Source organism: Oncorhynchus tshawytscha, unplaced genomic scaffold (assembly GCF_018296145.1).
Source record: "Oncorhynchus tshawytscha isolate Ot180627B unplaced genomic scaffold, Otsh_v2.0 Un_contig_16624_pilon_pilon, whole genome shotgun sequence".
In the NCBI taxonomy this organism is placed as follows: domain Eukaryota; kingdom Metazoa; phylum Chordata; class Actinopteri; order Salmoniformes; family Salmonidae; genus Oncorhynchus; species Oncorhynchus tshawytscha.
Genome location: NW_024608949.1, coordinates 26,156 through 53,929, shown reverse-complemented (window position 1 = coordinate 53,929; position 27,774 = coordinate 26,156). Strand labels below are relative to the sequence as shown.

Sequence of the window (27,774 nt, the reverse complement as noted above, 5' to 3'; positions counted from 1 at the left end):
CCCTATGGTGTTACCCAGTCCTAAATGGACTCTAGACCCTATGGTGTTACCCAGTCCTAAATGGACCTCTAGACCCTATGGTGTTACCCAGTCCTAAATGGACCTCTAGACCCTATGGTGTTACCCAGTCCTAAATGGACCTCTAGACCCTATGGTGTTACCCAGTCCTAAATGGACCTCTATGGTGTTACCCAGTCCTAAATGGACCTCTAGACCCTATGGTGTTACCCAGTCCTAAATGGACTCCTAGACCCTATGGTGTTACCCAGTCCTAAATGGACTCCTAGACCCTACACCCTATACCACTTGTGGAGGTCTGAGAGAATTTGATGAGTCTCAGCAATATGTTGAAACTTACCAAGATTATCAGAATGCAAGGTGGAGCTATTCCCCTATCCCAAATACCTGAGATCGCCACGTGCTTTAGGGTGTAGGGGTCCATATGGGATTTGGTGTGTGTGTGTGTGTACCTGGTTAGCAGCAAGGGCAGGGCCTCCGCTGTCCTGGCCTCAAGATGATGGGAAATCACTGGTCTGTTAGGGGTTAGAGGTCACAGAAGTCAGGGGTTAGACGTCGAGGCAGATTTAGTCATATTAGAAGTGTGAAGCCTCCCGAATGGTGCCGTGGTCTTAGGCACTGCATCACAGCCACTAGAGATTCAGGGTTCGAGTCCAGGCTCTGTCGCAGCCGGCCGCGACCGGGAGACCAGTGTCGCCGGGTTAGGGGAGGGTTTGGACGGCAGGGATGTCCTCGTCCCATCTCGCACTGGCGACTCCTGTGGCGGGCCGGGCACAGGGCACGCTGACTTGGTCGCCAGGTGTGCATCGTTTCCTCCGGGACATTGATGCGGCTGGCTTCCGGGTTAAGTGGGCATTGTGTCAAGAAGCAGTATGATTTGGTTGGGTTGTGTTTCGTGGGGACGCACGGCTCTCGACCTTCGCCTCTCCCGAGTCCGTACGGGAGTTGCAGCAATGAGACAAGAATAACTACCAATTGCATACCACGAAATTGGGGAGAAAAAGGGGGTATAGTATCTGGAAGGTACAGTATCCGGAAGGTACAGGATCTGGAAGGTATATGATCTGGAAGGTACTGGATCTGGAAGGTACTGGATCTGGAAAGTACTGGATCTGGAAGGTACAGGATCTGGAAGGTACAGGATCTGGAAGTGATACCCATGAAGTCCTATGTCCTATTGAATGTGGTGGTCCTATGTTGGATCACTAGGGGGTAGTGAAGACCTATGTTGGATCGTTTGGGGGTAATGAAGTGTTTGGCCAAAATGATCATCAGCACTCCGCATCCAAACGGACACTTCAATATTCTGAAACCATTAACATCTTCTGAAACCATTAGCATCTTCTGAAACCATTAACATCTTCTGGAACCATTAGCATCTTCTGAAACCATTAGCATCTTCTGAAACCATTAACATCTTCTGGAACCATTAACATCTTCTGAAACCATTAGCATCTTCTGAAACCATTAGCATCTTCTGGAACCATTAACATCTTCTGGAACCATTAACATCTTCTGAAACCATTAACATCTTCTGAAACCATTAGCATCTTCTGAAACCATTAACATCTTCTGGAACCATTAACATCTTCTGAAACCATTAGCATCTTCTGGAACCATTAACATCTTCTGAAACCATTAACATCTTCTGGAACCATTAGCATCTTCTGAAAACATTGGATCTTCTGGAACCATTAACATCTTCTGAATTAACATCTTCTGGAACCATTAGCATCTTCTGGAACCATTAGCATCTTCTGGAACCATTAACTTCTTCTGTAACCATTAATCTTCTGGAACCATTAATCTTCTGAAACCATTAGCATCTTCTGAAAACATTGGACATGTTGATCAATGACGTCCTATGGACTATTGAATGTGGTGACAGGGAGACCCCCCACTCTGATATGTCCAAGTACATCCTTCTCCAGGGACTTGTATTGTAACATGAATTATTCAGGCAGGATGAATTCCATGGGGGAATGGACATGTTGACTCTTCCAACAAGGGACCTGTACGTGTGACACCAGGCAAAATGGGTCCCCACACCATTAAACCACTCTTCCACCAGCCTGTACCGTTGACACCAGGCAGGATGGGTCCATGGATCAAACCCTGACTCTTCCACCAGCCTGTACCGTTGACACCAGGCAGGATGGGTCCATGGATCAAACCCTGACTCTTCCATCAGCCTGTACCGTTGACACCAGGCAGGATGGGTCCATGGATCAAACCCTGACTCTTCCACCAGCCTATACCGTTGACACCAGGCAGGATGGGTCCATGGATCAAACCCTGACTCTTCCATCAGCCTGTACCGTTGACACCAGGCAGGATGGGTCCATGGATCAAACCCTGACTCTTCCACCAGCCTATACCGTTGACACCAGGCAGGATGGGTCCATGGATCAAACCCTGACTCTTCCACCAGCCTGTACCGTTGACACCAGGCAGGATGGGTCCATGGATCAAACCCTGACTCTTCCATCAGCCTGTACTTTTGACACCAGGCAGGATGGGGTCCATCCATGGATCAAACCCTGACTCTTCCATCAGCGTGGTGGAACAGATTCGTCGGACCAGGCAGTGTTTTCCCACTCCTCAATTGTCCAGTGTTGGTGATGGCGTGCACACTGGAGCTGCTTCTTCTTGTTTTTAATCTGATAGTCTGCTGAAATAGTCCATCTGTGATAAGGACCGACTGAGTTTCTGATATGTCGTTCTGCACCGTTATTTGTCTGTTTGTGGCCCGCCTGTTAACTTGCACCATTCTTGCCGTTCTCCTTTGACCCCTCTCATCAACAAGCTGTTTTCACCCTGCCGCTGACTGGATGTGTTTTGTTTGTCACCCTAGACACTGTAATGCGTGAAAAGCCCAGGAGGGCAGACATTTCTGAGATACTGGAACTGGCACCGACCATCATAACATGGCTCAAAGTTACTTCGGTCACTAGTTTTGCCCATTCTAAAGTTAAATGGAACAGTCACTGAATGCCTTGATGCCTGACTGCCTGCTTCATATAGCATGACAAGGACATGTGACTCACTGTCTGTAGGAGCATACCATTTGGGTGAACGGTGGGGGTTTAAACCATTAGTCTTGGTAACTGTACAGGTGATTTTAACTTTGTGTGGGGGGAATGTTTTAGTCAGGGATTTTGATTAAAATGGCCACAGGACGGTTTGAAAAAGGAATCTTATGAGCCAATTGTGAAATCAGTGTGTGTGTGGTGTGGTGTGGTGTGGGGTGTGGTGTGGTGTGGGGTGTGTGTGTGTGTGTGTGTACCCAGGAGGTTGACAGTGTGTAATGAAGAGTTGAGCTGCTCCAAGTCTCATAACAGCTGCTGCTTTCGGTCTCTCTCTCTCCGCACGTCCAAGGAAGCGGCACACACACTCAAACACCTGCGAATAACTGCAACACACACACACACCACAAAAATTAACACAAACAACAGAAAACAGTAAATAAGTAATAATACTCCCCAGTCCAACATGGTAATACTCCCCAGTCCAACATGGTAATAATCCCCAGTCCCCAGTCCAACATGGTAATACTCCCCAGTCCAACATGGTAATAATCCCCAGTCCCCAGTCCAACATGGTAATACTCCCCAGTCCCCAGTCCAACATGGTAATACTCCCCAGTCCAACATGATAATACTCCCCAGTCCAACATGGTAATACTCCCCAGTCCAACATGGTAATACTCCCCAGTCCAACATGGTAATACTCCCCAGTCCAACATGGTAATACTCCCCAGTCCAACATGGTAATACTCCCCAGTCCCCAGTCCAACATGGTAATACTCCCCAGTCCAACATGGTAATACTCCCCAGTCCCCAGTCCAACATGATAATACTCCGCAGTCCAACATGGTAATACTCCCCAGTCCAACATGGTAATACTCCCCAGTCCAACATGGTAATACTCCCCAGTCCAACATGGTAATACTCCCCAGTCCAACATGGTAATACTCCCCAGTCCAACATGGTAATACTCCCCAGTCCAACATGATAATACTCCCCAGTCCAACATGCCAATACTCCCCAGTCCAACATGGTAATACTCCCCAGTCCAACATGGTAATACTCCCCAGTCCAACATGGTAATACTCCCCAGTCCAACATGGTAATACTCCCCAGTCCAACATGGTAATACTCCCCAGTCCAACATGGTAATACTCCCCAGGTAATACTCCCCAGTCCAACATGGTAATACTCCCCAGTCCAACATGGTAATACTCCCCAGTCCAACATGGTAATACTCCCCAGTCCAACATGGTAATACTCCCCAGTCCAACATGGTAATACTCCCCAGTCCAACATGGTAATACTCCCCAGTCCAACATGATAATACTCCCCAGTCCAACATGGTAATACTCCCCAGTCCAACATGGTAATACTCCCCAGTCCAACATGGTAATACTCCCCAGTCCAACATAGTAATACTCCCCATGGTAATAATCCCCATAGTAAGAGTCCCCATAGTAACAGGATATTAACGATGGAACAAGGGAGTCTTACTCGTAGACCAGTAGCAGCAGGTGATTTGAATGGCAGTTCCCGCATTCCAAACGATTGGCTGTGTGGCAGTGACAGGCACATTGGACAGCCAATCCCCTCACAGCCACGCCCCTCTGGAAGGAGGCGTACTCTTTGGACAACTCCTCCTCCAACTGCAGCAGTAAGGACTCTACACACACAGAACACAGGTGTGTGTGTGTGTGTGTGTGTGTGTGTGTGTGTGTGTACAGCACAGGTGGTTGGTGGCACCTTAATTGGGGAGAACGGGCTCGTAGTAATGGATGGGCATTGTGAGTGTGTGTCTGGCTCGTAGTAATGGATGGACATTGCGTGTGTGTGTGTGTGTGTGTGTGGGCTCGTAGTAATGGATGGGACATTGTGTGTGTGTGTGTGTGTGTAGGGCTCGTAGTAATGGATGGACATTGTGTGTGTGTGTAGTAATGGATGGACATTGTGTGTGTGTGTGTGTGTGTAGTAATGGATGGACATTGTGTGTGTATGTAGTAATGGATGGACATTGTGTGTGTGTGTAGTAATGGATGGACATTGTGTGTGTGTGTAGTAATGGATGGACATTGTCTGTGTGTGTGTGTGTGTAGTAATGGATGGACATTGTGTGTGTCTTGGTCTACCTGCCAGTCGGAGGTCGCTGTCGATCTCCAGCAGGTTGAAGTTAAACATCTGCAGAAAGTTAAATGAAAAGACAGACAGACAGACAGACAGACAGACAGGAGGGTAAAGGTTAAACTGAACTGAAGGTTAAGGGTTAAACTGACCTGAAGGTTAAAGGTTAAACTGACCTGAAGGTCAAACTGACCTGAAGGTTAAAGGTTAAACTGACCTGAAGGTTAAGGGTTAAACTGACCTGAAGGTTAAACTGACCTGAAGGTTAAACTGACCTGAAGGTATCCCAGAACCACCTTGTCTCTCTTGTTGCTCCAGAACACACTCCTCTTATGGGCGTTGCAGTGGCACACTCCTGACACAGTCCACACAGAACACTGCAGCACACACACACACACACACACACACACACACACACACACACACACACACACACACACACACACACACACACACAGAGTTTACCTTCACATCTCTCTGACAGCTCTACAGCTCACATCTCTCTGACAGCTCTAGTTTACCTTCACATCTCTCTGACAGCTCTACAGAGTTTACCTTCACGTCTCCCTCACACAGCTCACCTCCGAGGCGACCTTGTCACAGACGTAACAGAAGCACTGGTGACAGAAGAGCTGGTTGGATTCTATTGGTCCTCCTACATCACTGTCTGTTGGTCTGGAGGAGAGGAGACGTTGATGTTAGAAAGCAGAGAAGTGTGTGTGTGTGTCTCTCACGTGAAAATATGTGTGTGTGTCTCTCACATGAAGGTGTGTCTCACATGAAAGTGTGTGTCTCTCTCACGTGAAGTTGTGTGTGTCTCTCTCACGTGAAAGTGTGTGTGTGTCTCTCACATGAAGGTGTGTGGGTCTCTCTCACGTGAAGGTGTGTGTCTCTCTCACTTGAAGGTGTGTCTCTCACGTGAAAGTGTGTGTGGGTCACGTGAAGGTGAAAGGTGTGTGTGTCTCTCTCACGTCTCTCACGTGAAAGGTGTGTGTGTGAAGGTGTGTGTGTCTCTCTCACATGAAGGTGTGTGTGTCTCTCACGTGAAGGTGTGTGTGTCTCTCACGTGAAGGTGTGTGTGTGTGTCTCTCACGTGAAGGTGTGTGTGTCTCTCACGTGAAGGTGTGTGTGTCTCTCTGAAGATGTGTCTCTCTCACGTGAAGGTGTGTGTGAAGGTGTGTGTGTCTCTCTCACGTGAAGTTGTGTGTGTCTCTCTCACACGAAGGTGTGTGTGTGTCTCTCTCACGTGAAGGTGTGTGTGTCTCTCACGTGAAGATGTGTCTCTCTCACGTGAAGGTTTGCGCGTGACTGTGTGTGTCTCATTCCGTGAAGGTGTGTGTCTCCCACGTGAAGGTGTGTGTGTGTGTCTCCCACGTGAAGGTGTGTGTGTGTCTCCCACGTGAAGGTGTGTGTGCGTGACTGAAGGTGTGTGTGTGTCACGTGAAGGTGTGTGTGTGTGTGTCTCTCCGTGAAGGTGTGTGTGTGTGTCTCTCACGTGAAGGTGTGTGTGTCTCTCACGTGTGTGTGTGTGTCTCCCACGTGAAGGTGTGTGTGTGTCTCTCTCATGTGAAGGTTTGCACGTGACTCACGTGAAGGTGTGTGCGGTACAGTCATAGCGTGCGTGAGGCAGCACCTCTCCTCTCTGACAGAAGGTCACGACCAGGTCCTCTTCTCCTTCAGGATCATGTGACCTGCTGCAGTTAGACTGATCTACTGGGTATACTATATACACAGGGGATGATCTAGGGATACCACAGGGGTTTAGACTGATCTACTGGGTATACTATATACACAGGGGATACAGAGACCACAGGGGTTTAGACTGATCTACTGGGTATACTATATACACAGGGGATACAGAGACCACAGGGGTTTAGACTGATCTACTGGGTATACTATATACACAGGGGATACAGAGACCACAGGGGTTTAGACATGATCTACTGGGTATACTAGAGGGTAGTACTGCTGGGGATACAGAGACCACAGGGGTTTAGACTGATCTACTGGACATACTATATACCGGGGCAAACTGCACAGGGGCCATAAAGACAGAGACATCACCAGGGCCTGTTTAGACTGATGCTACTGGGACCGAGAGACTGAAAAACAGCTTCTATCTCAAGGCCATAGACTGTTAAACAGCCACCAGGGGCTATGCCACAGTCAATGACACACTCTACTCCAGGGGAATTGATGTGATATATTTACTAGCCACTTTAAACAATGCTATCTACCCTGTTCATCTCATATGGTTGATACTGTACTATATCATCGACTGGGATCACAGCCACTTTAACTATGCCACTTGACCATCAGGGGTATCATCTACTGTATCTGATCTGCTCTGTACTGGGTATACTAGTTTTTTTGGAATTGTTAGTTACATTACTGGTCGGATACAGCATTTCGCTACCACAGGGGTTTAGACTGATCTACTGGGTATACTATATACACAGGGGATACAGAGACCACAGGGGTTTAGACTGATCTACTGGGTATACTATATACACAGGGGATACAGAGACCACAGGGGTTTAGACTGATCTACTGGGTATACTATATACACAGGGGATACAGAGACCACAGGGGTTTAGACTGATCTACTGGGTATACTATATACACAGGGGATACAGAGACCACAGGGGTTTAGACTGATCTACTGGGTATACTATATACACAGGGGATACAGAGACCACAGGGGTTTAGACTGATCTACTGGGTATACTATATACACAGGGGATACAGAGACCACAGGGGTTTAGACTGATCTACTGGGTATACTATATACACAGGGGATACAGAGACCACAGGGGTTTAGACTGATCTACTGGGTATACTATATACACAGGGGATACAGAGACCACAGGGGTTTAGACTGATCTACTGCATGATATATTTACAAAAAAATATATGGGCGATTGGAAATGATGAAGACAATTACATTGATGGAAGCTTCAGTTTGCAATATTAAATCTGATCTACCTCCTTAAAAAGAGCAGGTGTTTAAGAGCAGGTGTTCCTAATGTTTTGTACACTGTGTATACAGACACACACACAGACACATTAAGCAGACCTACCCACAGTTGCTCTCCTACCGCCATCATAAATACAGCAGTCAGCTTCCAGACTGGTTCAGAGTTCAGAGTTCAGACAGGCATGTCTGTGGTTGATTATTCAAAGTGCAACACAGACTTCAGCTCAAATCATTCAAATGATTTAGCTGTCTTGTTATATTAGATAGGCACTCGAAAGTTGAAAGAGACTCAAGTCAATCGGCCTGTTAGTGATTTTCTTCAGAAATGAAGGGAGAATGAAGCCCGTCATATGATATAGATATATATGGTATAGATGAATGAATGAAGGGAGAATGAAGCCCGTCATCCCTGCTGTGGCTGTATTGAACGGACCATATAGATATATATGGTATAGATGATATAGATATATGGTATAGATTATATAGATATATATGGTATAGATGATATAGATATATATGGTATAGATGATATAGATATATATGGCATAGATGATATAGATATATATGGTATAGATGATATAGATATATATGGTATAGATGATATAGATATATATGGTATAGATGATATAGATATATATGGCATTGATTATATAGATGTAGATGATATAGATATATGGCATTGATTATATAGATGTAGATGATATAGATGTTATAGATATATATGGTATATATATATGGTATAGATGATATAGATATATATGATGATGATATAGTATATATGGTATAGATGATATAGATATATATGGTATAGATGATATAGATATATATGGCATAGATGATATAGATATATATGGCATAGATGATATAGATATATATGGTATAGATGATATAGATATATATGGTATAGATATATATGGTATAGATGATATAGATATATATGGTATAGATATATATGGTATAGATATATATGGTATACATGATATAGATATATGGCATTGATTATATAGATGTAGATGATATAGATATATATGGCATTGATTATATAGATGTAGATGATATAGATGTAGATGATATAGATGATATAGATATATATGGCATTGATTATATAGATGTAGATGATATAGATGTAGATGATATAGATATATATGGTATAGATGATATAGATATATATGGTATAGATATATATGGTATAGATGATATAGATATATATGGCATTGATTATATAGATGTAGATGATATAGATATATGGCATTGATTATATAGATGTAGATGATATAGATATATATGGCATTGATTATATAGATGTAGATGATATAGATATATATGGCATTGATTATATAGATGTAGATGATATAGATGTAGATGATATAGATGTTATAGATATATATAGCATCGATTATATAGATGTAGATGATATAGATGTAGATGATATAGATTATATATGGTATCGATGATATAGATATAGATTATATAGGTATATGGTATCAATGATATAGATAGATGATATAGATATATGGTATCGATGATATAGATATAGATGATATAGATATATATGGTATCGATGATATAGATATAGATGATATATATATATAGATTATATAGATATAGTTATATATGGCATCGATTATATAGATGGAGATGATATAGATATATTATATAGATATAGATGATATATGGTATCGATGATATGGATAGATGATATAGCTTATATATGATATCGATGATATAGATATAGATGATATAGATATATGTTATCGATGATATAGATATAGATGGTATCAATGATATAGATATAGATGATATAGATATAGACGTATCGATGATATAGATATAGATATATATGGTATCGATGATATAGATATATGTTATCAATGATATAGATATAGATGATATAGATATAGATGATATAGATATCGATGATATAGATATAGATGATATAGATATAGATGATATAGATATAGATATATATGGTATCGATGATGATGATGGTATATAGATATAGGTATCAATGATATAGATATAGATGATATAGATATATGTTATCGATGATATAGCTGATATAGATATAGCTGATATAGATATAGATGGTATCGATGATATAGATATAGATGATATAGATATATGTTATCGATGATATAGATGATATAGATATATGGTATCGATGATATAGATATAGATGATATAGATATAGATGGTATCGATGATATAGATATAGTTGATATAGATATAGATGGTATCGATGATATAGATATAGTTGATATAGATATAGATGGTATCGATGATATAGATATAGTTGATATAGATATAGATATAGATGATATAGATATAGATGATATAGGTATAGATGGTATCGATGATATAGATATAGATGATATAGATATAGAAAGCACTGGACTAAAGTTCACAGAGGTTGACACTCTGGATTTTAGGAAGTGCTGACGTGGTTATCTTGAGTTCTCTCCTTTCACTTCCCTGTTCTTTCCCCTTTTATCTTCCTACAAACTATTTTTGCTGACGTCTTACCGTTGTTCTGGATGTCTTCGACGATGTAGACCGAGTCGTTGATGGACACATCATCATCATCATCACTGAGAATGATAACCACGTCTTCTGGATTCATGTCTCCAAACAACCTGCAAAATATATTTATATAAACCACACTGCAGTGTATATCCTTCACTCTAAACCACACTGCATTATATATCCTTCACTATAAACCACACTGCATTATAGATCCTTCACTATAAACCACACTGCACTGTATATCCTTCACTGTAAACCACACTGCATTGTATATCCTTCACTATAAACCACGCTGCATTGTATATCCTTCACTATAAACCACACACTGCATTGTATATCCTTCACTATAAACCACACACTGCATTGTATATCCTTCACTATAAACCACACTGCATTGTATGTCCTTCACTATAAACCACATATCCTTCACTATAAACCACACTGCATTGTATGTCCTTCACTATAAACCTCACAGCATTATATATCCTTCACTATAAACCACACACTGCACTGTATATCCTTCACTATAAACCACACTGCATTGTATATCCTTCACTATAAACCACACTGCATTGTATGTCCTTCACTATAAACCACGCTGCATTGTATATCCTTCACTATAAACCACACTGCATTGTATGTCCTTCACTATAAACCTCACAGCATTATATATCCTTCACTATAAACCACACTGCATTGTATGTCCTTCACTATAAACCTCACAGCATTATATATCCTTCACTATAAACCACACTGCATTATATATCCTTCACTATAAACCACACTGCATTATATATCCTTCACTATAAACCACACTGCATTGTATATCCTTCACTATAAACCACACTGCATTGTATATCCTTCACTATAAACCACACTGCATTGTATATCCTTCACTATAAACCACACTGCATTGTATATCCTTCACTATAAACCACACTGCATTGTATAACCTTCACTATAAACCCCACACTGCATAATCCTTCACTATAAACCCCACTGCATTATATATCCTTCACTATAAACCACACACTGCAGTGTATATCATTATATATATCCTTCACTATAAACCACACCTTCACTATAAACCACACTGCAGTGTATATCACTTCCACTATAAACACTATAAACCACACTGCAGTGTATATCCTTCACTATAAACCTCACTGCATTGTATATCCTTCACTATAAACCACACTGCATTGTATATCCTTCACTATAAACCACACAGCATTATATATCCTTCACTATAAACCACACTGCATTGTATGTCCTTCACTATAAACCACAGCTGCATTGTATATCCTTCACTATAAACCACACTGCATTGTATATCCTTCACTATAAACCTCACAGCATTATATATCCTTCACTATAAACTATAAACCACACTGCATTGTATATCCTTCACTCCTTCACTATAAACCCCACACTGCATTGCATTGTATATTCACTATAAACCACACTGCATTGTATATCACTATAAACCACACTGCATTGTATATCCTTCACTATAAACCACACTGCATTGTATATCCTTCACTATAAACCACACTGCATTGTATATCCTTCACTATAAACCACACTGCATTGTATATCCTTCACTATAAACCCCACACTGCAGTGTATATCCTTCACTATAAACCTCACTGCATTGTATATCCTTCACTATAAACCACACTGCATTGTATATCCTTCACTATAAACCACACAGCATTATATATCCTTCACTATAAACCACACAGCATTATATATCCTTCACTATAAACCCCACACAGCATTATATATCCTTCACTATAAACCCCACACAGCATTATATATCCTTCACTATAAACCCCACACTGCATTATATATCCTTCACTATAAACCACACACTGCAGTGTATATCCTTCACTATAAACCACACACTGCAGTGTATATCCTTCACTATAAACCCCACACTGCATATAAACCACACTATATCCTTCACTATAAACCACACAGCATTATATATCCTTCACTATAAACCACATTATATACCCTTCACTATAAACCACACAGCATTATATATCCTTCACTATAAACCCCACACAGCATTATATATCCTTCACTATAAACCCCACACTGCATTATATATCCTTCACTATAAACCACAGCAGTGTATATCAATATAAACCACACACTGCATATATCCTTCACTATAAACCCCACACTGCATTATATATCCTTCACTATAAACCACACTGCATTATATATCCTTCACTATAAACCACACTGCATTGTATATCCTTCACTATAAACCACACTGCAGTGTATATCCTTCACTATAAACCCCACACTGCATTGTATATCCTTCACTATAAACCCCACACTGCAGTGTATGTCCTTCACTATAAACCACACTGCATTGTATATCCTTCACTATAAACCACACTGCAGTGTATATCCTTCACTATAAACCACACTGCATTGTATATCCTTCACTATAAACCACACTGCATTATATATCCTTCACTATAAACCACACTGCATTATATATCCTTCACTATAAACCACACTGCAGTGTATATCCTTCACTATAAACCACACTGCATTATATATCCTTCACTATAAACCACACTGCATTATATATCCTTCACTATAAACCACACTGCAGTGTATATCCTTCACTATAAACCACACTGCATTATATATCCTTCACTATAAACCCCACTGCATTGTATATCCTTCACTATAAACCACACTGCATTGTATATCCTTCACTATAAACCACACTGCATTATATATCCTTCACTATAAACCACACTGCATTGTATATCCTTCACTATAAACCACACTGCATTATATATCCTTCACTATAAACCACACTGCATTGTATATCCTTCACTATAAACCACACAGCATTGTATATCCTTCACTATAAACCACACACTGCATTGTATATCCTTCACTATAAACCACACTGCATTGTATGTCCTTCACTATAAACCACACTGCATTGTATATCCTTCACTATAAACCACACTGCATTGTATATCCTTCACTATAAACCACACTGCATTATATATCCTTCACTATAAACCACACTGCAGTGTATATCCTTCACTATAAACCACACTGCAGTGTATATCCTTCATTATAAACCACACTGCATTGTATATCCTTCACTATAAACCACACAGCATTATATATCCTTCACTATAAACCACACTGCAGTGTATATCCTTCACTATAAACCACACAGCATTATATATCCTTCACTATAAACCACACAGCATTATATATCCTTCACTATAAACCACACTGCATTGTATATCCTTCACTATAAACCACACTGCAGTGTATATCCTTCACTATAAACCACACAGCATTATATATCCTTCACTATAAACCACACAGCATTATATATCCTTCACTATAAACCACACTGCATTGTATATCCTTCACTATAAACCACACTGCAGTGTATATCCTTCACTATAAACCACACAGCATTATATATCCTTCACTATAAACCACACAGCATTATATATCCTTCACTATAAACCACACTGCAGTGTATATCCTTCACTATAAACCACACTGCATTATATATCCTTCACTATAAACCACACAGCATTATATATCCTTCACTATAAACCACACTGCAGTGTATATCCTTCACTATAAACCACACTGCAGTGTATATCCTTCACTATAGACCACACTGCATTGTATATCCTTCACTATAAACCCCACACTGCAGTGTATGTCCTTCACTATAAACCACACAGCATTACACACTGCTTCAACTTCAATGATCTGTAAACAACTAGTTTAATGTCACTAGTTAGGGGGGAAACAAACTATTACTTTCAATTCTGAATGGTGGAGATAGATAAATAGATAATTGATGAAGGTGCACAGAGGCTAAATAATCCTATTCAATATCTAACCAACTAACTCGGCACAACCCTAAACACACAACTTTGACCAGAGAAAACACATGTTTATTTTCATACTTAAAGGAGTATCAAAAGCGGATGTGACTAGTTAGTTAAAGTTACCTTTGCTTGAAAAGTGGATCACTTCTTAGTTGACAATACGGGTTATAAAGAGTGAGAAACCGACACCGTTAGATGCAATATATATAAGGAGTAAATTAATTAAAAGTAGTTCATCCAACAACAAAAAAAAGGGGGACGGCTCCTTCTCACGACTTTAGTTTTCCTGTTGAATTTATTTTTCGCGCCGGGTTCCGGAAACCTCAGACCGGACGTGACGGATACCGCGTCACCTTGGCGACCGGCCGAGAAGCGTTCCCTAGTTACCACGGCAACAACGTTAAAAATGTGAATTTTCGTCGTAAAAAAATGTATTAAACTTTTTGGGTCTTCATTCAAAGTTCGGTTTTAGCACTTTGATTAAGGTTAAGGTTTAAGCGGGGTTAAGACGAAAAGGTTATAATCATAGAAATATAATGAATAGAACGGCGGTCCCTAACGATGGCATAATGGTTGGACTGGCAGACATTGCGAGCACATAGGGGCAAAGCAGGAAGTAAAAGCAGGAAGTGTACCCATCAATATGTGCTGGGATTTGTTGATTTGGCTGGCCCTTAAATGTACACAGAGAGCTAACATTAATAATATGCATGTTAATTTCTCCTGGTTCAAAGTGGAGGAGAGATTGACTTCATCACTACTTGTATTTGTGAGCAGTATTGACATGTTGAATCCACCGAGGTGTCTGTTTAAACGACTAGCACACAGCTTATAAGACATGCCACCAGAGGTTTGTCCTGAACAGACTATGGGAGGCGCACAGTACTACATAGAGCCATGACTACATAACTGCCTTAATGTTGCCGGACACCCAGGAAGAGGGGGGGGGTTTAGGTCATCTCATGGGGATCCTTAATAAATACAAATCATCCCAGAAAAATCCAATACAAACTAAACAAACATTACAAAACAATACCTTCCATTGCATGAAGCACATCAGTTAAACATCAATAGAATGAACATTCTACATTACCACGGAAATGATCGCATCACAATACCAGGCAGCCATTGTGTGTGTCCACCAATGGGTTCACCGGTCAGATTGTCAGTGGTTAGAGGTTCCAAGACCGTTCTATTCATTATATCTCTATGGGTGTAATTGCCATAGAGATGAATAGAGGGCTCATCGTTGTATCCGTGCCGTTGTTGAGCCCCAACAGTGGAAATGTCATACTACCCATAAAACCTAGTGGTCAAAACATGGAAATGGTTCCAATTGTTTCTCCGCCAGTCATTTTATCCATTGTGGTTGTCGTTATGAAAAAGTATAAACACAAAAATGACAGGCTGCCTGACGTTACTACGTTGTTTTCGCTGATAAGTCATTACACACAAGTACCAGTACTGTGTGATGTCATTACACTGCCCGGCCTCCTGCATCACCTCCTCCTGCCTATTCTCCTCCCTTTCTTCCTCCTGCCTCTACTCCTTGTGCCCAGCCTCTCTTCCTCCTCGCTCATCCTCCTCTCCTCCTGTCCAACCTCCTGCCCAGCCTCCTGCCTCTCTTCCTCCTCCCTCATCCTCCTCTCCTCCTGTCCTACCTCCTGCCCAGCATCCTGCCTCTCTTCCCGGTACAGCGTCTTCTGCAAGGACCAGCGGGACCAGCAGCCCGGCCAGTGTGGAAGGGAGAGTCCAGACCTGAAGTCATCCAAGCCCAGGTCTCTCAAGCCCAGCCAGTGTGGAAGGGAGAGACCAGACCTGAAGTCCTCCCAGCCAGGGTTGCTCCCAGCCCGGCCAGTGTGGAGAGGGAGAGTCCAGACCTGAAGTCCTCCCAGCCCGGCCAGTGTGGAGAGGGAGAGGCCAGACCTGAAGTCCTCCCAGCCCAGGTCGCTCCCAGCCCGGCCAGTGTGGAGAGAGAGGGCCAGACCTGAAGTCCTCCCAGCCCGGCCAGTGTGGAGAGGGAGAGTCCAGACCTGAAGTCATCCAAGCCCAGGTCGCTCCCAGCCCGGCCAGTGTGGAGAGGGAGAGGCCAGACCTGAAGTCTTCCCAGCCAGGGTCGCTCCCAGCCCGGCCAGTGTGGAGAGGGAGAGGCCAGACCTGAAGTCCTCCCAGCCAGGGTCGCTCCCAGCCCGGCCAGTGTGGAGAGGGAGAGTCTAGTGTCTCCATACCTGGTTCTTCTTGAACTCCGAACTGTCAAAGACCCGGTGAAGGAGAACCAGTGAACGGACCAGGAATGTTCTCCTGCGGTGCTACAGGGGCCCAAGGTTGACAGACAGTCAATGTTGAGACAAAGATGTCTTTATTTAAACAGGGAGTCAATGCTGAGACCAGGGAGTCAATGCTGAGACCAAGGTGTCTTTATTTAGACAGGGAGTCAATGCTGAGACCAAGGTGTCTTTACTTAGACAGGGAGTCAATGTTGAGACCAAGGTGTCTTTATTTAGACAGGGAGTCAATGTTGAGACCAAGGTGTCTTTATTTAGACAGGGAGTCAATGTTGAGACCAAGGTGTCTTTATTTAGAGACAGGGAGTCAATGCTGAGACCAAGGTGTCTTTACTTAGACAGGGAGTCAATGTTGAGACCAAGGTGTCTTTATTTAGAGACAGGGAGTCAATGCTGAGACCAAGGTGTCTTTACTTAGACAGGGAGTCAATGCTGTGACCAAGGTGTCTTTATTTAGAGACAGGGAGTCAATGCTGAGACCAAGGTGTCTTTATTTAGAGACAGGAGTCAATGCTGAGACCAAGGTGTCTTTATTTAGAGACAGGGAGTCAATGCTGAGACCAAGGTGTCTTTATTTAGAGACAGGGAGTCAATGCTGAGACCAAGGTGTCTTTATTTAGAGACAGGAGTCAATGTTGAGACCAAGGTGTCTTTATTTAGAGACAGGGAGTCAATGCTGAGACCAAGGTGTCTTTATTTAGAGACAGGAGTCAATGCTGAGACCAAGGTGTCTTTATTTAGAGACAGGGAGTCAATGCTGAGACCAAGGTGTCTTTATTTAGAGACAGGGAGTCAATGTTGAGACCAAGGTGTCTTTATTTAGAGACAGGAGTCAATACTGAGACCAAGGTGTCTTTATTTAGAGACAGGAGTCAATGCTGAGACCAAGGTGTCTTTATTGAGACAGGGAGAGGTAGAGGTCATGTGATGTAATTACACAGGCCGATGCTGCAGGGATGTAGAGGTCATGTGATGTAATTACACAGGCCGATGCTGCAGGGATGTAATGAGGTGGTGTAATTACACAGGCCGATGCTGCAGGGATGTAATGAGGTGATGTAATTACACAGGCCGATGCTGCAGGGATGTAGAGGTCATTTGAAGCAGCCTTTCTTCCATCGCGTGTTTGGAACAATGACAAAGACATCGGCAACTTTGTATTCTGTCGTCAACTCCGCTCTGAAGTGACCTGGCGGGCACCGTCAGGCAGAGATCAACATCTTGATGTATGTTCAGTGAGATCTGAGTTTACAGTGTACAACATCTAGCACTTAGCTGACATTTGTTTGTTTTTTTTAACAAGCTTTTTCAAGTACAACATTAATATAATGATGGTTTTGGGAAACATTGAAGGAGATTTAATGATGCTCCTAACGAAGGTTTTAAAGAGGAATTTATTAGTCTTACGATGCTTCTGAGAAATCAGTCTCTCTGGGTCTCCTGTTCTCTCACCCAGAGGATTATGGTTGTATCCTAAATGGCACGTCTCTCTCCCTCCCTGCTAGAGGCACCTCTCTCCCTCCCTGCTAGAGGCACCTCTCTCTCTCCCTCCCTGCTAGAGGCACCTCTCTCTCTCCCTCCCTGCTAGAGGCACCTCTCTCTCTCTCTCCCTCCCTCCCTGCTAGAGGCACCTCTCTCTCTCTCTCTCCCCCTGCTAGAGGCACCTCTCTCTCTCCCTCCCTGCTAGAGGCACCTCTCTCTCTCTCCTCCCTCCCTGCTAGAGGCACCTCTCTCCCTCCCTCCCTGCTAGAGGCACCTCTCTCCCTCCTCCCTGCTAGAGGCACCTCTCTCTCTCTCCCTCCCTCCCTGCTAGAGGCACCTCTCTCTCTCTCCCTCCCTCCCTGCTAGAGGCACCTCTCTCTCTCTCCCTCCCTCCCTGCTAGAGGCACCTCTCTCTCTCTCCCTCCCTCCCTGCTAGAGGCACCTCTCTCTCTCTCCCTCCCTCCCTGCTAGAGGCACCTCTCTCTCCTCCCTGCTAGAGGCACCTCTCTCTCTCCCTCCCTGCTAGAGGCACCTCTCTCTCTCCTGCTAGAGGCACCTCTCTCTCCCCTGCTAGAGGCACCTCTCTCTCTCCCTCCCTCCCTGCTAGAGGCACCTCTCTCTCCCTCCCTGCTAGAGGCACCTCTCTCTCTCCTCCCTGCTAGAGGCACCTCTCTCTCTCCCTGCTAGAGGCACCTCTCTCTCTCCCTCCTCCCTGCTAGAGGCACCTCTCTCTCTCCCTCCCTGCTAGAGGCACCTCTCTCTCTCCTGCTAGAGGCACCTCTCTCTCCCCTGCTAGAGGCACCTCTCTCTCCCTCCCTCCCTGCTAGAGGCACGTCTCTCTCTCCTGCTAGAGGCACCTCTCTCCCTCCCTCCCTGCTAGAGGCACGTCTCTCTCCCTCCCTCCCTGCTAGAGGCACGTTTCTCTCCCTCCTCCCTGCTAGAGGCACGTTTCTCTCCCTCCCTCCCTGCTAGAGGCACGTTTCTCTCCCTCCCTGCTAGAGGCACGTTTCTCTCCTCCCTGCTAGAGGCACGTTTCTCTCCCTCCCTGCTAGAGGCACGTTTCTCTCCCTCCCTGCTAGAGGCACGTTTCTCTCCCTCCCTGCTAGAGGCACGTCTCTCTCTCTCTCTCCCTGCTAGAGGCACGTCTCTCTCCCTCCCTGCTAGAGGCACGTCTCTCTCCCTCCCTGCTAGAGGCACGTCTCTCTCCTCCCTGCTAGAGGCACGTCTCTCTCCCTCCCTGCTAGAGGCACGTCTCTCTCCCTCCCTGCTAGAGGCACGTCTCTCTCCCTCCCTGCTAGAGGCACGTGTCTCTCTCCCTCCCTGCTAGAGGCACGTCTCTCTCTCCCTCCTGCTAGAGGCACCTCTCTCTCCCTCCTGCTAGAGGCACGTCTCTCTCTCTCCTCCCTGCTAGAGGCACGTCTCTCTCTCCCTGCTAGAGGCACCTCTCTCCCTCCCTCCCTGCTAGAGGCACGTCTCTCTCTCTCCTGCTAGAGGCACGTCTCTCTCTCTCCTGCTAGAGGCACGTCTCTCTCTCTCCTGCTAGAGGCACGTCTCTCTCTCCCCTGCTAGAGGCACGTCTCTCTCTCTCCCTGCTAGAGGCACCTCTCTCTCTCCCTCCCTGCTAGAGGCACGTCTCTCTCTCCTCCTGCTAGAGGCACCTCTCTCTCCTCCCTGCTAGAGGCACCTCTCTCTCCCTCCTGCTAGAGGCACGTCTCTCTCTCTCCTCCCTGCTAGAGGCACGTGTCTCTCTCCCTCCCTGCTAGAGGCACGTCTCTCTCTCCCTCCCTGCTAGAGGCACGTCTCTCTCCCTCCCTGCTAGAGGCACGTCTCTCTCCTCCTGCTAGAGGCACGTCTCTCTCCCTCCCTGCTAGAGGCACGTCTCTCTCCTCCCTGCTAGAGGCACGTCTCTCTCCTCCCTGCTAGGGCACCTCTCTCCATCCCTCCCTGCTAGAGGCACGTCTCTCTCTCTCCCCTGCTAGAGGCACGTCTCTCTCTCTCCCTGCTAGAGGCACGTCTCTCTCCCTCCCTGCTAGAGGCACGTCTCTCTCCCTCCCTGCTAGAGGCACGTCTCTCTCCCTCCCTGCTAGAGGCACGTCTCTCCCTCCCTCCCTGCTAGAGGCACGTCTCTCTCCCTCCCTCCCTGCTAGAGGCACGTCTCTCTCCCTCCCTCCCTGCTAGAGGCACGTCTCTCTCCCTCCTTGCTAGAGGCACGTCTCTCTCCTCCCTGCTAGAGGCACGTCTCTCTCTCTCCCTGCTAGAGGCACCTCTCTCCCTCCTTGCTAGAGGCACGTCTCTCTCCCTCCTTGCTAGAGGCACGTCTCTCTCCCTCCCTGCTAGAGGCACGTCTCTCTCTCCTCCTTGCTAGAGGCACGTCTCTCTCCCTCCTGCTAGAGGCACCTCTCTCCCTCCTTGCTAGAGGCACGTCTCTCTCCCTCCTTGCTAGAGGCACGTCTCTCTCCTCCCTGCTAGAGGCACGTCTCTCTCCCTCCTGCTAGAGGCACCTCTCTCCCCTCCCTCCCTGCTAGAGGCACGTCTCTCCCTCCTTGCTAGAGGCACGTCTCTCTCCCTCCTTGCTAGAGGCACGTCTCTCTCCTCCCTGCTAGAGGCACGTCTCTCTCCCTCCTGCTAGAGGCACCTCTCTCCCTCCCTCCCTGCTAGAGGCACGTCTCTCTCCCTCCTTGCTAGAGGCACGTCTCTCCCCTCCCTGCTAGAGGCACGTCTCTCTCTCTCCCTGCTAGAGGCACCTCTCTCCCTCCCTCCTGCTAGAGGCACGTCTCTCTCTCTCCCTGCTATTGGTACGTCTCTCTCTCTCCCTCCCTGCTAGAGGCACGTCTCTCTCTCCCTCCCTGCTAGAGGCACGTCTCTCTCCTCCCTGCTAGAGGCACGTCTCTCTCCCTCCCTGCTAGAGGCACGTCTCTCCCTCCCTGCTAGAGGCACGTCTCTCTCCCTCCCTGCTAGAGGCACCTCTCTCCATCCCTCCCTGCTAGAGGCACGTCTCTCTCCCTCCTTGCTAGAGGCACGTCTCTCTCCCTCCCTGCTAGAGGCACGTCTCTCTCTCTCCCTGCTAGAGGCACCTCTCTCCCTCCCTCCCTGCTAGAGGCACGTCTCTCTCTCCCCCTGCTATTGGCACGTCTCTCTCTCCCCTCCCTGCTAGAGGCACGTCTCTCTCTCTCCCTGCTAGAGGCACGTCTCTCTCTCCCTGCTAGAGGCACCTCTCTCTCCCTCCCTGCTAGAGGCACGTCTCTCTCCCTCCCTGCTAGAGGCACGCTCTCTCCCTCCTGCTAGAGGCACCTCTCTCTCCCTCCCTGCTAGAGGCACCTCTCTCTCCTCCCTGCTAGAGGCACCTCTCTCTCCCTCCCTGCTAGAGGCACGTCTCTCTCCCTCCCTGCTAGAGGCACCTCTCTCTCTCCTCCCTGCTAGAGGCACCTCTCTCTCCCCTCCCTGCTAGAGGCACGTCTCTCTCCTCCTGCTAGAGGCCGTCTCTCTCCTCCCTGCTAGAGGCACGTCTCTCTCCCTCCTGCTAGAGGCACCTCTCTCTCCCTCCTGCTAGAGGCACCTCTCTCTCCCTCCCTGCTAGAGGCACGTCTCTCTCCCTCCTGCTAGAGGCACGTCTCTCTCTCCCTCCCTGCTAGAGGCACCTCTCTCTCTCCCTCCCTGCTAGAGGCACCTCTCTCTCCCTCCCTGCTAGAGGCACGTCTCTCTCTCCCCTCCCTGCTAGAGGCACGTCTCTCTCTCTCCCTCCTGCTAGAGGCACGTCTCTCTCTCTCCTCCCTGCTAGAGGCACGTCTCTCTCTCCCCTGCTAGAGGCACCTCTCTCTCTCCCTCCTGCTAGAGGCACCTCTCTCTCCTCCCTGCTAGAGGCACGTCTCTCTCTCCCTCCCTGCTAGAGGCACGTCTCTCTCTCCCTCCCTGCTAGAGGCACGTCTCTCTCTCCTCCCTGCTAGAGGCACGTCTCTCTCCTCCCTGCTAGAGGCACGTCTCTCTCCCTCCCTGCTAGAGGCACGTCTCTCTCCCTCCCTGCTAGAGGCACGTCTCTCTCCCCCTCCCTGCTAGAGGCACGTCTCTCCCCTGCTAGAGGCCGTCTCTCTCCCTCCCTGCTAGAGGCACGTCTCTCTCCCTCCCTGCTAGAGGCACGTCTCTCTCCCTCCCTGCTAGAGGCACGTCTCTCTCCCTCCCTGCTAGAGGCACGTCTCTCTCCCTCCCTGCTAGAGGCACGTCTCTCTCCCTCCTGCTAGAGGCACGTCTCTCTCCCTCCCTGCTAGAGGCACGTCTCTCTCCCTCCCTGCTAGAGGCACGTCTCTCTCCCTCCCTGCTAGAGGCACGTCTCTCTCCTCCTGCTAGAGGCACCTCTCTCCATCCCTCCCTGCTAGAGGCACGTCTCTCTCCCTCCCCTGCTAGAGGCACGTCTCTCTCCCTCCTTGCTAGAGGCACGTCTCTCTCCCTCCCTGCTAGAGGCACGTCTCTCTCCCTCCCTGCTAGAGGCACCTCTCTCCCTCCCCCCTGCTAGAGGCACCTCTCTCCCTCCCTCCCTGCTAGAGGCACGTCTCTCTCTCTCCTGCTAGAGGCACGTCTCTCTCTCTCCCTGCTAGAGGCACGTCTCTCTCTCCCCTGCTAGAGGCACGTCTCTCTCTCCCCTGCTAGAGGCACCTCTCTCTCCCCTCCCTGCTAGAGGCACGTCTCTCTCCCTCCCTGCTAGAGGCACGTCTCTCTCCCTCCCTGCTAGAGGCACCTCTCTCTCCCTCCCTGCTAGAGGCACCTCTCTCTCCTCCCTGCTAGAGGCACGTCTCTCTCCCTCCCTGCTAGAGGCACCTCTCTCTCTCCCTCCCTGCTAGAGGCACCTCTCTCTCTCCCTCCCTGCTAGAGGCACGTCTCTCTCCCTCCCTGCTAGAGGCACGTCTCTCTCCCCTCCCTGCTAGAGGCACCTCTCTCTCCCTCCCTGCTAGAGGCACGTCTCTCTCCCTCCCTGCTAGAGGCACGTCTCTCTCCCTCCCTGCTAGAGGCACGTCTCTCTCCTCCCTGCTAGAGGCACGTCTCTCTCCCTCCTGCTAGAGGCACCTCTCTCCCTCCCTCCCTGCTAGAGGCACGTCTCTCTCCCTCCCTCCTGCTAGAGGCACGTCTCTCTCCCTCCTGCTAGAGGCACGTCTCTCTCCCTCCCTGCTAGAGGCACGTCTCTCTCCCTCCCTGCTAGAGGCACCTCTCTCCCTCCCTGCTAGAGGCACCTCTCTCTCCCTCCCTGCTAGAGGCACCTCTCTCTCCCTCCCTGCTAGAGGCACCTCTCTCTCCCTCCCTGCTAGAGGCACCTCTCTCTCTCCCTCCCTGCTAGAGGCACGTCTCTCTCCCTCCCTGCTAGAGGCACGTCTCTCTCCCTCCTGCTAGAGGCACGTCTCTCTCCCTCCCTGCTAGAGGCACGTCTCTCTCTCCCTCCCTGCTAGAGGCACGTCTCTCTCCCTCCTGCTAGAGGCACGTCTCTCTCCCTCCCTGCTAGAGGCACGTCTCTCTCCCTCCTGCTAGAGGCACGTCTCTCTCCCTCCTGCTAGAGGCACGTCTCTCTCCCTCCCTGCTAGAGGCACGTCTCTCTCCCTCCCTGCTAGAGGCACGTCTCTCTCCCTCCTGCTAGAGGCACGTCTCTCTCCTCCCTGCTAGAGGCACGTCTCTCTCCCTCCTGCTAGAGGCACGTCTCTCTCCTCCCTGCTAGAGGCACGTCTCTCTCCCTCCTGCTAGAGGCACGTCTCTCTCCTCCCTGCTAGAGGCACGTCTCTCTCCTCCCTGCTAGAGGCACGTCTCTCTCCTCCCTGCTAGAGGCACGTCTCTCTCCCTCCCTGCTAGAGGCACGTCTCTCTCCCTCCTGCTAGAGGCACGTCTCTCTCCCTCCTGCTAGAGGCACGTCTCTCTCCCTCCCTGCTAGAGGCACGTCTCTCTCCCTCCTGCTAGAGGCACGTCTCTCTCCCTCCCTGCTAGAGGCACGTCTCTCTCCCTCCTGCTAGAGGCACGTCTCTCTCCCTCCCTGCTAGAGGCACGTCTCTCTCCCTCCTGCTAGAGGCACGTCTCTCTCCCTCCCTGCTAGAGGCACGTCTCTCTCCCTCCCTGCTAGAGGCACGTCTCTCTCCCTCCCTGCTAGAGGCACGTCTCTCTCCCTCCTGCTAGAGGCACGTCTCTCTCCCTCCCTGCTAGAGGCACGTCTCTCTCCCTCCCTGCTAGAGGCACGTCTCTCTCCCTCCCTGCTAGAGGCACGTCTCTCTCCTCCCTGCTAGAGGCACGTCTCTCTCCCTCCCTGCTAGAGGCACGTCTCTCTCCCTCCTGCTAGAGGCACGTCTCTCTCCCTCCCTGCTAGAGGCACGTCTCTCTCCCTCCCTGCTAGAGGCACGTCTCTCTCCTCCCTGCTAGAGGCACGTCTCTCTCCTCCTGCTAGAGGCACGTCTCTCTCCCTCCCTGCTAGAGGCACGTCTCTCTCCTCCCTGCTAGAGGCACGTCTCTCTCCCTCCCTGCTAGAGGCACGTCTCTCTCCCTCCCTGCTAGAGGCACGTCTCTCTCCCTCCCTGCTAGAGGCACGTCTCTCTCCCTCCTGCTAGAGGCACGTCTCTCCCTCCCTGCTAGAGGCACGTCTCTCTCCCTCCTGCTAGAGGCACGTCTCTCTCCCTCCCTGCTAGAGGCACGTCTCTCTCCCCTCCCTGCTAGAGGCACGTCTCTCTCCCTCCCTGCTAGAGGCACGTCTCTCTCCCTCCCTGCTAGAGGCACGTCTCTCTCCCTCCCTGCTAGAGGCACGTCTCTCTCCCTCCCTGCTAGAGGCACGTCTCTCTCCCTCCCTGCTAGAGGCACGTCTCTCTCCCCCCTGCTAGAGGCACGTCTCTCTCCCTCCTGCTAGAGGCACGTCTCTCTCCCTCCCCTGCTAGAGGCACGTCTCTCTCCCTCCCTGCTAGAGGCACGTCTCTCTCCCTCCCTGCTAGAGGCACGTCTCTCTCCCTCCCCCTGCTAGAGGCACGTCTCTCTCCCTCCCTGCTAGAGGCACGTCTCTCTCCCTCCCTGCTAGAGGCACGTCTCTCTCCCTCCCTGCTAGAGGCACGTCTCTCTCCCTCCCTGCTAGAGGCACGTCTCTCTCCCTCCCTGCTAGAGGCACGTCTCTCTCCCTCCCTGCTAGAGGCACGTCTCTCTCCCTCCCTGCTAGAGGCACGTCTCTCTCCCTCCCTGCTAGAGGCACGTCTCTCTCCCTCCCTGCTAGAGGCACGTCTCTCTCCCTCCCTGCTAGAGGCACGTCTCTCCCTCCCTGCTAGAGGCACGTCTCTCTCCCTCCCTGCTAGAGGCACGTCTCTCTCCCTCCCTGCTAGAGGCACGTCTCTCTCCCTCCCTGCTAGAGGCACGTCTCTCTCCTCCCTGCTAGAGGCACGTCTCTCTCCCTCCCTGCTAGAGGCACGTCTCTCTCCCTCCCTGCTAGAGGCACGTCTCTCTCCCTCCCTGCTAGAGGCACGTCTCTCTCCTCCCTGCTAGAGGCACGTCTCTCTCCCTCCCTGCTAGAGGCACGTCTCTCTCCCTCCCTGCTAGAGGCACGTCTCTCCCCTCCCTGCTAGAGGCACGCTAGAGGCACGTCTCTCTCCCTCCCTGCTAGAGGCACGTCTCTCTCCTCCCTGCTAGAGGCACGTCTCTCTCCCTCCCTGCTAGAGGCACGTCTCTCTCCCTCCCTGCTAGAGGCACGTCTCTCCCCTCCCTGCTAGAGGCACGTCTCTCTCCCTCCCTGCTAGAGGCACGTCTCTCTCCCTCCTGCTAGAGGCACGTCTCTCTCCCTCCCTGCTAGAGGCACGTCTCTCTCCCTCCCTGCTAGAGCACGTCTCTCTCCCTCCCTGCTAGAGGCACGTCTCTCTCCTCCCTGCTAGAGGCACGTCTCTCTCCTCCCTGCTAGAGGCACGTCTCTCCCTCCCTGCTAGAGGCACGTCTCTCTCCCTCCCTGCTAGAGGCACGTCTCTCTCCTCCCTGCTAGAGGCACGTCTCTCTCCCTCCCTGCTAGAGGCACGTCTCTCTCCCTCCTGCTAGAGGCACGTCTCTCTCCCTCCCTGCTAGAGGCACGTCTCTCTCCCTCCCTGCTAGAGGCACGTCTCTCTCCCTCCCTGCTAGAGGCACGTCTCTCTCCCTCCCTGCTAGAGGCACGTCTCTCTCCCTCCCTGCTAGAGGCACGTCTCTCTCCTCCCTGCTAGAGGCACCTCTCTCTCTCCTCCCTGCTAGAGGCACTTCTCTCTCTCCCTCCCTGCTAGAGGCACGTCTCTCTCTCCCCTCCCTGCTAGAGGCACCTCTCTCTCTCCCTCCCTGCTAGAGGCACGTCTCTCTCTCTCCTCCCTGCTAGAGGCACCTCTCTCTCCCTCCCTGCTAGAGGCACCTCTCTCTCTCCCTCCCTGCTAGAGGCACGTCTCTCTCCCTCCCTGCTAGAGGCACCTCTCTCTCCCTCCCTGCTAGAGGCACCTCTCTCTCCCTCCCTGCTAGAGGCACCTCTCTCTCCCCTCCCTGCTAGAGGCACGTCTCTCTCTCTCCCTCCCTGCTAGAGGCACCTCTCTCTCTCCCTCCCTGCTAGAGGCACACCTCTCTCTCTCCCTCCCTGCTAGAGGCACCTCTCTCTCCCCTCCCTGCTAGAGGCACGTCTCTCTCTCCCTCCCTGCTAGAGGCACGTCTCTCTCTCCCTCCCTGCTAGAGGCACGTCTCTCTCCCTGCTAGAGGCACGTCTCTCTCCCTCCCTGCTAGAGGCACGTCTCTCTCTCCCTCCCTGCTAGAGGCACGTCTCTCTCTCCCTCCCTGCTAGAGGCACCTCTCTCTCTCCCTCCCTGCTAGAGGCACCTCTCTCTCTCCCTCCCTGCTAGAGGCACCTCTCTCTACCTCCCTGCTAGAGGCACCTCTCTCTCCCTCCCTGCTAGAGGCACCTCTCTCTCCTCCCTGCTAGAGGCACGTCTCTCTCCCTCCCTGCTAGAGGCACGTCTCTCTCCTCCCTGCTAGAGGCACGTCTCTCTCCCTCCCTGCTAGAGGCACGTCTCTCTCCCTCCCTGCTAGAGGCACCTCTCTCCCTCCCTCCCTGCTAGAGGCACGTCTCTCTCCTCCCTCCCCTGCTAGAGGCACGTCTCTCTCCCTCCCTGCTAGAGGCACGTCTCTCTCCCTCCCTGCTAGAGGCACGTCTCTCTCCCTCCCTGCTAGAGGCACCTCTCTCTCCCTCCCTGCTAGAGGCACCTCTCTCTCCCTCCCTGCTAGAGGCACCTCTCTCTCCCTCCCTGCTAGAGGCACGTCTCTCTCTCCCTCCCTGCTAGAGGCACGTCTCTCTCCCTCCCTGCTAGAGGCACGTCTCTCTCTCCCTCCCTGCTAGAGGCACGTCTCTCTCCCTCCCTGCTAGAGGCACGTCTCTCTCCCTCCCTGCTAGAGGCACGTCTCTCTCCCTCCCTGCTAGAGGCACGTCTCTCTCCCTCCCTGCTAGA

The 27,774-nt window shown here is 49.0% G+C and overlaps 1 protein-coding gene across 1 annotated transcript; it reads right to left on the bottom strand.

Moving 5' to 3' along the window:
* Positions 1 to 192: 192 nt before the first annotated feature.
* On the bottom strand, positions 193 to 14,844 carry LOC121844019. Its single transcript, XM_042313892.1, has 9 exons — positions 14,691 to 14,844; positions 10,666 to 10,775; positions 6,755 to 6,887; positions 5,747 to 5,840; positions 5,441 to 5,542; positions 5,174 to 5,222; positions 4,542 to 4,710; positions 3,305 to 3,430; positions 193 to 533 (listed from the first exon to the last, which is right to left on the bottom strand). Exons 2-9 carry the CDS (start codon positions 10,760 to 10,762, stop codon positions 284 to 286), a joined length of 1,020 nt encoding a protein of 339 aa, XP_042169826.1. The 5' UTR covers positions 10,763 to 10,775; positions 14,691 to 14,844; the 3' UTR covers positions 193 to 283.
* Positions 14,845 to 27,774: the final 12,930 nt, after the last annotated feature.